This window comes from Nicotiana tomentosiformis, chromosome 6, assembly GCF_000390325.3.
Source record: "Nicotiana tomentosiformis chromosome 6, ASM39032v3, whole genome shotgun sequence".
Classification (NCBI taxonomy): Eukaryota; Viridiplantae; Streptophyta; class Magnoliopsida; order Solanales; family Solanaceae; genus Nicotiana; species Nicotiana tomentosiformis.
Genome location: NC_090817.1, coordinates 43,079,063 through 43,092,706, shown reverse-complemented (window position 1 = coordinate 43,092,706; position 13,644 = coordinate 43,079,063). Strand labels below are relative to the sequence as shown.

General features: G+C 26.7%; 2 protein-coding genes and 1 pseudogene across 2 annotated transcripts; all 3 read right to left on the bottom strand.

Moving 5' to 3' along the window:
* Nucleotides 1–2,550: 2,550 nt before the first annotated feature.
* Nucleotides 2,551–4,562, bottom strand: LOC138894945 (uncharacterized). Its single transcript, XM_070179674.1, has one exon. It carries the CDS (start codon nucleotides 4,560–4,562, stop codon nucleotides 2,775–2,777), a length of 1,788 nt encoding a protein of 595 aa, XP_070035775.1. The 3' UTR covers nucleotides 2,551–2,774.
* A 2,357-nt stretch (nucleotides 4,563–6,919) lies between these two features.
* Nucleotides 6,920–8,327, bottom strand: LOC138894944 (uncharacterized; annotated as a pseudogene).
* Nucleotides 8,328–11,203: 2,876 nt separating this feature from the next.
* On the bottom strand, nucleotides 11,204–13,215 carry LOC138894943 (uncharacterized). The gene has a single exon (XM_070179673.1). The coding sequence runs from the start codon at nucleotides 13,213–13,215 to the stop codon at nucleotides 11,428–11,430; it is 1,788 nt and encodes a 595-aa protein (XP_070035774.1). The 3' UTR covers nucleotides 11,204–11,427.
* Between the last annotated feature and the right edge of the window lie 429 nt (nucleotides 13,216–13,644).

Below are 13,644 nucleotides of genomic sequence, written 5' to 3'. Positions count from 1 at the left end.
CTTGAGTCTGTCTCTACTATATATATAAATTCTCTATTTTCATCTGGAAAATATAGTTTTGGTAATTTTTTACACATATCTTTTATTTTTTGTATATATGTTTTGTCTTTTTCATCAAAGTGATATTCTATATCTTTCTTTAATTTTTTCTGTAAAGGTTTTAAATTTTCTGCCAATTTAGGTATATATTCTCTAACTTGGTTAACTAATCCTAAGAATGATTGTAATTTCTTTTTTGTATCTAGGGTTTCATTTAAATTTATTATTTTTTGTACTATATGTGTTTGCATTTTAATTCCATTTTTATCTATTTGAATTCCTAAGAATTCTACCTGATTTTTAAGTATTTCTGCCTTATTTTTACTAAGGCTAATTCCTGAGGATTCTATTATATGTATGAATTTTTCTAATAATTTTATATGTTGTTCTTGTGTCCTTGAGTATAGTAGTATATCGTCTATGTAGATTATACAGTTTTCTAATTGATTAAAATAGCTATCCATAAAATGTTGGTATCTTCCTGGTGCATTTTTATATCCAAATGGTAAAACGTTCCATTCATAAAATCCTTGTGGTACTGTAAAAGCTGTTAATTTTTTAGATTCTTCTTCTAATTTTAGGTGATAAAATCCTGATTTACAATCGAATTTACTGAAGTAATTATATCCTTGTACTTGCCTTATTTTTAATATTTTATTTGGTATCGGGTAATTATATGTTTTTGTTTTTGCATTTAAATTCCTATAATCTATTACCATTCTACTTTTACCTCTTTTTTGCTCATTATGTTTATTTACTATAAATGCTGGGCTATTATGTTTACTATTACTTTCCTGTATATAATTATTTTTTAATAGTTCTTTTATATGCATTTTGAATTCTTCTAGATCATTAAAATTATATTTTAATGGTTTCTGTGTTATTATACTATTTTCATCTATTAATTCTATTTTTACTTTCGTTTTGTGTTTATCCCATCCTTGAAGGGGATTTTCATTATATAATGATTCTAATTTGTCTTGAATTATTTTTATCTTATTTATAGCAAATATTATTAATTCTATTTGTTGCTCATTTATTTTTTCATTTTCTAATTTTTGGGTTACCTTTTCACTTCCTTTAATCCACGGTGTTGTTTTTCTTATTTTATTTCTTACTCTTTTTGCTCCTATTTTTTGTTTGCATGGTGTAGTAAACCACCAATGAGTTTTTGTTATTATATGTGGGTATAATTTATCTAAAAAGGGCATTCCTATTAATATATCTTTATTTGTAAATTCATAACTATATATTTCATCCATAGTTAGTATTTTATCCCATATTTGTATTTTTATATTTTTTGCTTTTTGCGTTATCAAGCTTCCTTCATTGTTAAATCCTGTTACCACAATAGGTGTTAATAATTTTTCCCATTTATCTTCAGGTAAACAGTTATGTCTGCATACATTTACTCCTGCTCCTGTATCTATCATGGGTGTATAATATCTGCTGTAATATCCTTCTATTATTATTTTTGCTAGTATATATATTTTTGTCATGTTAAGGTTCTTTCAATTGTTATTTTCTTATTTTTATATGTTATTATAAGATGTCTATCTCCTAGGTTATATGGTTTAACTGTTTCTAACCATTTTATTCCTAAGGTAATATTTTCATTTCCTTGGTAAATATTAAATTCTATTTCTACTGGGATTCCTCCAATAATTAGTTCCTTCTTTGTTATTTCTTCTGTTCCTACCAAATTTTTAGGTAATCCTGGGCATATTGTTTCTGTAGTTATTATTTCACTTTCTTTAACTAGTTCTTTAGTTATATAATTGTCTTCTTGTCCAGTATTTATCATTATTAGGTATTTTCTTTGATCTATTACTCCTGTTATATAATAGTTGTGTAACTCCGGTTCTTTTATTAATCTTTGTGGGTTTGTATATTCTAATCTTCTCGAGGTACTTGCTCTTGAAGATGTAGTTTGTGGGGATTCATAATTTATTCTTTTAGATGTGCTTAGTCTTTCTCTTACTATTTCTAAATCTCCTTCCATATCTATATCTTTGTAACTATAATCATTATTGTCTATGACTGATATTATACTATCAAATGGGTTTTCTATCTTTATTTTTTCAATCTTATTTCGTGCTGTTATTTTGTGATTGGTTGTTAATATATATAAATTTTTACATTTTGCTGTAAATATTTTACTTCCTGGTGCCAGCTCTATTCCTGACATTTTCCAGTACAATACTAGTGATTTATCTATATTAGCATCTTTTAATGCTACTGTATAGTTAGCACTAATTATAAATTTAAATTTTTGGTATATCAAATTTCCTTTTATTGCACAAATTATACTCTTTTCTATAGGTTGTACTATTCTATCATCTGCTAAATATATTTCTATTGGTGTATCTATCCCTTCTCTAAAACAGGCTTTTATAAGTATTTCTGTTCCTCCTAAGTGTACATATTTGATCGGATTTTTTGCTTTTATATTCTGAATTTCTTTATTTATTGTTCTTTTATTTATTATGGGTATTTTAGCTTTTCCTCTAGTATATTTACAATCTATTATATGTTCTTTTTGACTTATTACATAATATTCTTCTTTTTTAATTTTGAACCAGTTTTTTATTGTTGGTACTTCTAATATTTTACCGATGCTTAAATCTAAATCTTTTCCTTTTATTTTTTCAAAAATATCATTATCAAATATTACTTTTTGTTCACTTGATTCTTCATCCTTATATTCTTCTCTGCTTATTATTTGTATATCGTTTTCAGTCATTTTCCTCTATATCTGATAGTTCTTTTTCTGATTCTATTTCTGTTTCTAATTCAGGTTCTAATTCATAAATACTATCTTCACTATCTAATTCATAATCTATATAGTCTAGTTGCATGTATTCTTCATTATCAGTGTTAATTTCTGTTATTTGTTTCTTTTTAGGGTCTCTAGGTAATTTACAATCTTTGGCTAGGTGTCCTAATTTTCCACAATTGTAACAAGTACATTCGGATAATTTTTTCTTAATTCTATATGGTCTTTTTCTTTTGTAATCTTTTATATAATATCTTTTCCTCGGGTTTTTATACTTATATTTTAACTTATTTCTTCTATATTTTTTATATTTTCTTTTATAATTTTTCTTTTTATAATAATTATCTGTACATCCAAACTGGGGTGCAGTTTTAATTTTACAACATGTAAGGTTTTTTATCAGTGTTTTTTCCATTTTAATTTCTTCTTTATGTTTTTCACATAATTCTATAAACCAATTCTTTAAATATCTAATTCTAGCTCCTAAGGTATCTTCTAATCCTGCTTTTTCCCAATCTCTTATTATTTTAGAACTAAAAGGTTCTGGTAATTTTGTAAAGTATATTTTTCTGATTTCTTTTCCTTCTTCAACACTATATGTTCCTTTATAGTAATATTCTTTAAATGCACACGTATATTCGTCTATGTAACACATGTTACATATAGCTAGTTTGTTCATTAGATTTCTACTTACTGTTTTTTCCTTTTGTTGCTCTTCTATTTCTGTTGTCATACTACTAAATTCATTTCTTATAGCTAATTCATATTTTACTAATATGTCTATAGTTGTTGTAGCTGATTCACCATCGAATTTTTTATTACTTCTTAATGCTTTTATACTTTCATCATTTAGATTTTGTATCCATAATTTTACTGTTCCTATTATTGTCCTTTCTATATATCCTGGTGCTTCTGGAATTGGTATTTTATTATCTATTAATTGTTTTGATATATATCCTACCCATAGTTGTATTATTTTATTAACGTCTTCTACGCAATCTAAGTCCAAAAAGTTATATTGTTCATTTATTGTTTTTGGTGTCCATTTTCTGTTTAATCTTTTATCCCATAATACTTTACTTCTGTCACTTCGTTCATAATTATTATTGTAATATGTTGGTATTGTTTGTTTGTATTTTCTTTCTTTTGATGTACTTGGTTTTTCGCTTATATCTCCGGCATATATTTCTGGATTTATTACGTTATTTGTTTTAGTTATCAGTTCTGTATATCTTTCACTTATTTCTGAATCTTCTGAACTTTCTGTATTCTGTTCATTTTCATTATTAGTTTCATTTATTTCTTCAAGTTTTACTTCTATGTCCTCTTTTAATTTTTCCCTAAATTTTTCTATTTCTTCCTTCAATCTTTCTTCTTGCTCTAATTCTTTTTTCTTTTCTCTTTCTCTCTGTTTGTTTTCATATAATTCTTTTAATATTGCTAATTCTTTTTCTAGTTCCATTATCCGGGTGTTTTTGTTTTCTTCCACTTGCTGTAATTCTTTTTTAGCTTGTTGCCTAATTTTTTCAATTTCATTTTTCCTATCAATTTCTTCATTTTCTTTTATTATTCTTGTCATTGCTGTTAAACTATCTTCTAATCTTGCAGTTTCTTTTTCTAACATTAAATATATGTTTTCTCCTACTTTCTTATATCTTCTTCCTATATTTGAAGTTATTATTTTTATTTTTAATCCATCCAAATTTTCGTATGTTTTTTCGTCTACCGCAAATTCTTCTTTATTCATATTTTATGTTTAATCTTAAGAATTATAATTGATAATTGTTGGGTTTAATCTTTATTCATATATTTTATGCTCTGATACCATTTGTTGGGTCGGATTTAGCTCCGATTAGCTTTTGTTCATAAATCTTCATAAGTCTGAATATTCTTCTACCAAATCGTATGTATTTTGTGGGTCTTGTGGGTCTTCTACTTCTTTTTCGTATTTAAGTATTTTTTCCCAAATATCTATTTTTATGTCAGTAGGTTTTAATTCTTTGATAAAATATAGGACTAGTATTTTATATTTTTCTAGCATTTTTTTTTTGTCATGTAAGTAGTTATTCTGTATTTTTCTATCATTCTTTAAAAGTGGTTCAGATTATATTTTTGTTTAATCTTTAGTGGATTTGTTGTATTTATGACTATTTTTATATTGTAAATATTTTATTGTAATATTCTGTTTGTAACGGTTTTATTTTTAATATTTCCGTTATGTCTTGTTGTATATTTATCAGAAGGTCTATATCCTTTGTTATTAAGTAAGTATTGATTGTTAATTTTAGTTGTTGTTCTAAAGCTTCTATTTTTTCCGTAATTTCTATCCAGTATGGTAAATATTCTAGCTTTTGTTCATAAATCTTCATAAGTCTGAATATTCTTCTACCAAATCGTATGTATTTTGTGGGTCTTGTGGGTCTTCTACTTCTTTTTCGTATTTAAGTATTTTTTCCCAAATATCTATTTTTATGTCAGTAGGTTTTAATTCTTTGATAAAATATAGGACTAGTATTTTATATTTTTCTAGCATTTTTTTTTTGTCATGTAAGTAGTTATTCTGTATTTTTCTATCATTCTTTAAAAGTGGTTCAGATTATATTTTTGTTTAATCTTTAGTGGATTTGTTGTATTTATGACTATTTTTATATTGTAAATATTTTATTGTAATATTCTGTTTGTAACGGTTTTATTTTTAATATTTCCGTTATGTCTTGTTGTATATTTATCAGAAGGTCTATATCCTTTGTTATTAAGTAAGTATTGATTGTTAATTTTAGTTGTTGTTCTAAAGCTTCTATTTTTTCCGTAATTTCTATCCAGTATGGTAAATATTCTTGATTTATCATGCTTAATCATAATATTCTCTTATTATAGATTCTAATTTTGATATTTCTATTTTACAATTTGTTATATATTCTACATATTCTATTTCTCCTGTTTCTATATATTCGTTTATATTAATTTTTTGGAGTTGGAATAATGTTATTAATTTGTTTATATTTAGTTTTTCTAGTTTATCCTTATTATGTAGTTCTTTTAATTGTTTTATATTATCTCTTATATGTTCTAAAAAGATTAGATCTTTAGATTCTTGATATAATTGCATATTTTGATGTAATCTATGTTCTTGTAATTCTATTATTTTTCGGGTTTCTGTTAGGTTCATCTAGTCTGAATATATATCCTCTGTAAGTATATCAAATTCAGATAGGCTTATTGTATTCTCTTCTTCTAAGTCAGATAATTCTGCTAAATCATACCATTGTTGGGTCATTAGTTCTAGTATTTCGTTCATAAGTAATTTGTCAAATATTATATTTTTGATATCATTATTTAGTGATCTAAGTATGTGTAAAATGGTTATTTTATATTCATCAGTGTTATCTAAGATGTAAGGATGATCCATTTTTGTTTGATGTTTTGGCTAAAAATATTCCTTTAATCTCTTCGTTTATCATGTTTATCGTCATCCTATAACAAGTTATTAAGAACAATTCTTTTAGTCACTACCATGATTTTTTGCTTCAATCGTTTTACCCTAACAGCGCCTCAACTTTGGTTACTTCCCTACCACGGCCTTCTGCCTTACTGGTTTCACCCTTAGGATGGCATAGTCTGGGCTTAAACTACTCTCAGCATAATTATTCATGGCAAACTTACTAAAATTATTCTAAATAACAGTTATAACATGATAACAATTATGATAATCTAGAGATTTCAGGAATATATGTATTTAGCTATACATATTTAAAAAAAAACTTACTTGATACTGCATATCGGGGATTTCTTCTTTCATAGGTTTGGATTGCTCCATAGATTAAAGATGTTAATTTATTTCACTGAATAGATTTTTTACAAGAGAGGTTACAAGAGAGTTTTTTCATAAGGATGTGAAAGGGGTAAGGTAAGGTGTGTCCCTCTAAGCCTTAAGGGCTGTCTATTTATAACGGAAACTAATCCAAACATCGTCCTCCTAACTTTACACTTGGACGGTCTAAAATTAAAGTAAAAGACGCATTCCCAACAGTTTTTCCACTAACAGTGGTAGTGATAAAGTGGGACTCACAACAACTTAAAAACTAAAAGACGGAAAATAATTTACATAAAGTCAAAAGTTGCTTTAATAATTACATAGCTTTTTTCTTTATGTCATTTTCTGCTTCTTCTTGGGTCCTGCCGATCCTGCTAGCTGTCCTTTTGTTTTTGTCTTGTAGCTTTTGTTGTAAGATTCCTTTGTCTCTTTCTTGATATTTTGTTGCGTATCTTTTTAGTTTTCTTCTTCTTCAAATTTGATTTCTGGAACTATGTTTTTCTCTCCTTGACATTTCGAACATATGTGCTCTGAGTAGATTGGACTAATTTGTTTGCAGTATCTTGTCATTAAGTTTTGAGAAATAAATTCTCCTCTAATAGCTCTTGTAATGGGTGCTTCTTCTGGTTGGATTAATGTTTTAATCCATCTCCGTATCTCTTCCATGTCGTTTTCCCTTAGGTTTTTTGAATGGGTGTAGATCATCGTGTGTTCTCGGGATTGGTATCCCCAAATAGGTTTTTCTTCTACATAATTGTTGACTAGTTCACTTAGAATGGTTGATAGTCCTATAATTCTTTTGTTTGAGTAGAATGCTGGTATATCAGGTTTGGGTATTTCTGGTTGTATTTGTACATTTTCTGGGATAATCATTTCTCTAGTTAGTCCTAATTTAATAACTTGGATTATTGGTTTTATCTCGTTATAGAGTATCTCTGCTGGTGCTACATAAAATTTTATATAAAATAGGTCTCCTTTGGTGATTCTCTTGTAGGTAGTAAAGGCACTATATAGCTCTGGTATTGTAGCTATTTCTTGTCCGGTTTGTGTGTACACTGTACTTAATAGTCCGTAATTGTAACATGTTTTAACTAAATTTGCATTCGTCCCTGGTTGGGCAATCAGTCGGTTGTATCCTTGTAATGGTTGTGTTATATAGTCTGTTTTTGGGTTTTGGGTTGTTTTTGATCTCGGATTTAGGTTTAAAAAGGTTTGAATCTTGTGGATATTTTGTATATAGCTGTTGGTAATATAATCGTAGGTTTGTTTTTCCTGGTTTAAGCTTTCTCTATAGCTAGTTGTTTGTGGTGATGGTGTCAAAGGATTTTGGGATTTTGGGGTATATGGCTTGTTGAACATGGCGTTCATATTTGTATTTGTATGTTTTCCTTTTCTTATTGCTGATGTTGATGTACCTGCAGCTGTATGTAAAATAGTGTTAGTTTGTAGGTTTTGGGTTTTTAGGTGTTTCCCAACGTCACCTCCTAGGTCCGCATGTTTTGAGCCATGCTGCTGGCTTAGTTCCGCATGTTTTGAGCCATGCTGCTGGCTTAGGTTTTTTGCTTCTATAATCTGCAACCTCTTTTCTACTTCCGTCATTTGTAGTGATAGTGTAGTAAGTATTGAAAATAGGTCTTGTGTAGTTTCTTCTTCATTTGTTTGTGTACTTTTGTCTTGATAAGTAATCTGCAATCACATTCTTGTCAGTAGGAATTATTTCTATTGTAAATGTGAAATTTAGTATATTTAATACGAGTCTTCGTATTTCTTTTGTTGTAACTGAGTCTTGTACCTTTTTGGTTATCCACCATTTAACTTGTGTGTTATCTGTTCTAACAATAAATTTGTTATATACTATATATGGTTCAAACGATAATAAACACTTATATAAAGCTAATAATTCTTTTCTATTTATTTCCCATTTTAACTGTGGTTCCGTAAATGATCCTGAATAATATCTACAGTGATGTTCTATTTTTTCATCCTTATATTTGTATTTAAGTACTCCTCCATAACTATGGTTACTTGAGTCTGTCTCTACTATATATATAAATTCTCTATTTTCATCTGGAAAATATAGTTTTGGTAATTTTTTACACATATCTTTTATTTTTTGTATATATGTTTTGTCTTTTTCATCAAAGTGATATTCTATATCTTTCTTTAATTTTTTCTGTAAAGGTTTTAAATTTTCTGCCAATTTAGGTATATATTCTCTAACTTGGTTAACTAATCCTAAGAATGATTGTAATTTCTTTTTTGTATCTAGGGTTTCATTTAAATTTATTATTTTTTGTACTATATGTGTTTGCATTTTAATTCCATTTTTATCTATTTGAATTCCTAAGAATTCTACCTGATTTTTAAGTATTTCTGCCTTATTTTTACTAAGGCTAATTCCTGAGGATTCTATTATATGTATGAATTTTTCTAATAATTTTATATGTTGTTCTTGTGTCCTTGAGTATAGTAGTATATCGTCTATGTAGATTATACAGTTTTCTAATTGATTAAAATAGCTATCCATAAAATGTTGGTATCTTCCTGGTGCATTTTTATATCCAAATGGTAAAACGTTCCATTCATAAAATCCTTGTGGTACTGTAAAAGCTGTTAATTTTTTAGATTCTTCTTCTAATTTTAGGTGATAAAATCCTGATTTACAATCGAATTTACTGAAGTAATTATATCCTTGTACTTGCCTTATTTTTAATATTTTATTTGGTATCGGGTAATTATATATTTTTGTTTTTGCATTTAAATTCCTATAATCTATTACCATTCTACTTTTACCTCTTTTTTGCTCATTATGTTTATTTACTATAAATGCTGGGCTATTATGTTTACTATTACTTTCCTGTATATAATTATTTTTTAATAGTTCTTTTATATGCATTTTGAATTCTTCTAGATCATTAAAATTATATTTTAATGGTTTCTGTGTTATTATACTATTTTCATCTATTAATTCTATTTTTACTTTCGTTTTGTGTTTATCCCATCCTTGAAGGGGATTTTCATTATATAATGATTCTAATTTGTCTTGAATTATTTTTATCTTATTTATAGCAAATATTATTAATTCTATTTGTTGCTCATTTATTTTTTCATTTTCTAATTTTTGGGTTACCTTTTCACTTCCTTTAATCCACGGTGTTGTTTTTCTTATTTTATTTCTTACTCTTTTTGCTCCTATTTTTTGTTTGCATGGTGTAGTAAACCACCAATGAGTTTTTGTTATTATATGTGGGTATAATTTATCTAAAAAGGGCATTCCTATTAATATATCTTTATTTGTAAATTCATAACTATATATTTCATCCATAGTTAGTATTTTATCCCATATTTGTATTTTTATATTTTTTGCTTTTTGCGTTATCAAGCTTCCTTCATTGTTAAATCCTGTTACCACAATAGGTGTTAATAATTTTTCCCATTTATCTTCAGGTAAACAGTTATGTCTGCATACATTTACTCCTGCTCCTGTATCTATCATGGGTGTATAATATCTGCTGTAATATCCTTCTATTATTATTTTTGCTAGTATATATATTTTTGTCATGTTAAGGTTCTTTCAATTGTTATTTTCTTATTTTTATATGTTATTATAAGATGTCTATCTCCTAGGTTATATGGTTTAACTGTTTCTAACCATTTTATTCCTAAGGTAATATTTTCATTTCCTTGGTAAATATTAAATTCTATTTCTACTGGGATTCCTCCAATAATTAGTTCCTTCTTTGTTATTTCTTCTGTTCCTACCAAATTTTTAGGTAATCCTGGGCATATTGTTTCTGTAGTTATTATTTCACTTTCTTTAACTAGTTCTTTAGTTATATAATTGTCTTCTTGTCCAGTATTTATCATTATTAGGTATTTTCTTTGATCTATTACTCCTGTTATATAATAGTTGTGTAACTCCGGTTCTTTTATTAATCTTTGTGGGTTTGTATATTCTAATCTTCTCGAGGTACTTGCTCTTGAAGATGTAGTTTGTGGGGATTCATAATTTATTCTTTTAGATGTGCTTAGTCTTTCTCTTACTATTTCTAAATCTCCTTCCATATCTATATCTTTGTAACTATAATCATTATTGTCTATGACTGATATTATACTATCAAATGGGTTTTCTATCTTTATTTTTTCAATCTTATTTCGTGCTGTTATTTTGTGATTGGTTGTTAATATATATAAATTTTTACATTTTGCTGTAAATATTTTACTTCCTGGTGCCAGCTCTATTCCTGACATTTTCCAGTACAATACTAGTGATTTATCTATATTAGCATCTTTTAATGCTACTGTATAGTTAGCACTAATTATAAATTTAAATTTTTGGTATATCAAATTTTCTTTTATTGCACAAATTATACTCTTTTCTATAGGTTGTACTATTCTATCATCTGCTAAATATATTTCTATTGGTGTATCTATCCCTTCTCTAAAACAGGCTTTTATAAGTATTTCTGTTCCTCCTAAGTGTACATATTTGATCGGATTTTTTGCTTTTATATTCTGAATTTCTTTATTTATTGTTCTTTTATTTATTATGGGTATTTTAGCTTTTCCTCTAGTATATTTACAATCTATTATATGTTCTTTTTGACTTATTACATAATATTCTTCTTTTTTAATTTTGAACCAGTTTTTTATTGTTGGTACTTCTAATATTTTACCGATGCTTAAATCTAAATCTTTTCCTTTTATTTTTTCAAAAATATCATTATCAAATATTACTTTTTGTTCACTTGATTCTTCATCCTTATATTCTTCTCTGCTTATTATTTGTATATCGTTTTCAGTCATTTTCCTCTATATCTGATAGTTCTTTTTCTGATTCTATTTCTGTTTCTAATTCAGGTTCTAATTCATAAATACTATCTTCACTATCTAATTCATAATCTATATAGTCTAGTTGCATGTATTCTTCATTATCAGTGTTAATTTCTGTTATTTGTTTCTTTTTAGGGTCTCTAGGTAATTTACAATCTTTGGCTAGGTGTCCTAATTTTCCACAATTGTAACAAGTACATTCGGATAATTTTTTCTTAATTCTATATGGTCTTTTTCTTTTGTAATCTTTTATATAATATCTTTTCCTCGGGTTTTTATACTTATATTTTAACTTATTTCTTCTATATTTTTTATATTTTCTTTTATAATTTTTCTTTTTATAATAATTATCTGTACATCCAAACTGGGGTGCAGTTTTAATTTTACAACATGTAAGGTTTTTTATCAGTGTTTTTTCCATTTTAATTTCTTCTTTATGTTTTTCACATAATTCTATAAACCAATTCTTTAAATATCTAATTCTAGCTCCTAAGGTATCTTCTAATCCTGCTTTTTCCCAATCTCTTATTATTTTAGAACTAAAAGGTTCTGGTAATTTTGTAAAGTATATTTTTCTGATTTCTTTTCCTTCTTCAACACTATATGTTCCTTTATAGTAATATTCTTTAAATGCACACGTATATTCGTCTATGTAACACATGTTACATATAGCTAGTTTGTTCATTAGATTTCTACTTACTGTTTTTTCCTTTTGTTGCTCTTCTATTTCTGTTGTCATACTACTAAATTCATTTCTTATAGCTAATTCATATTTTACTAATATGTCTATAGTTGTTGTAGCTGATTCACCATCGAATTTTTTATTACTTCTTAATGCTTTTATACTTTCATCATTTAGATTTTGTATCCATAATTTTACTGTTCCTATTATTGTCCTTTCTATATATCCTGGTGCTTCTGGAATTGGTATTTTATTATCTATTAATTGTTTTGATATATATCCTACCCATAGTTGTATTATTTTATTAACGTCTTCTACGCAATCTAAGTCCAAAAAGTTATATTGTTCATTTATTGTTTTTGGTGTCCATTTTCTGTTTAATCTTTTATCCCATAATACTTTACTTCTGTCACTTCGTTCATAATTATTATTGTAATATGTTGGTATTGTTTGTTTGTATTTTCTTTCTTTTGATGTACTTGGTTTTTCGCTTATATCTCCGGCATATATTTCTGGATTTATTACGTTATTTGTTTTAGTTATCAGTTCTGTATATCTTTCACTTATTTCTGAATCTTCTGAACTTTCTGTATTCTGTTCATTTTCATTATTAGTTTCATTTATTTCTTCAAGTTTTACTTCTATGTCCTCTTTTAATTTTTCCCTAAATTTTTCTATTTCTTCCTTCAATCTTTCTTCTTGCTCTAATTCTTTTTTCTTTTCTCTTTCTCTCTGTTTGTTTTCATATAATTCTTTTAATATTGCTAATTCTTTTTCTAGTTCCATTATCCGGGTGTTTTTGTTTTCTTCCACTTGCTGTAATTCTTTTTTAGCTTGTTGCCTAATTTTTTCAATTTCATTTTTCCTATCAATTTCTTCATTTTCTTTTATTATTCTTGTCATTGCTGTTAAACTATCTTCTAATCTTGCAGTTTCTTTTTCTAACATTAAATATATGTTTTCTCCTACTTTCTTATATCTTCTTCCTATATTTGAAGTTATTATTTTTATTTTTAATCCATCCAAATTTTCGTATGTTTTTTCGTCTACCGCAAATTCTTCTTTATTCATATTTTATGTTTAATCTTAAGAATTATAATTGATAATTGTTGGGTTTAATCTTTATTCATATATTTTATGCTCTGATACCATTTGTTGGGTCGGATTTAGCTCCGATTAGATTTTGTTCATAAATCTTCATAAGTCTGAATATTCTTCTACCAAATCGTATGTATTTTGTGGGTCTTGTGGGTCTTCTACTTCTTTTTCGTATTTAAGTATTTTTTCCCAAATATCTATTTTTATGTCAGTAGGTTTTAATTCTTTGATAAAATATAGGACTAGTATTTTATATTTTTCTAGCATTTTTTTTTTGTCATGTAAGTAGTTATTCTGTATTTTTCTATCATTCTTAATCATGAATACTTAAATTATTAGTAAGATATAAAATAAAAGATGACAATATCAAGCCGAACCTTAAAAAAACCACTAAAGTATCCC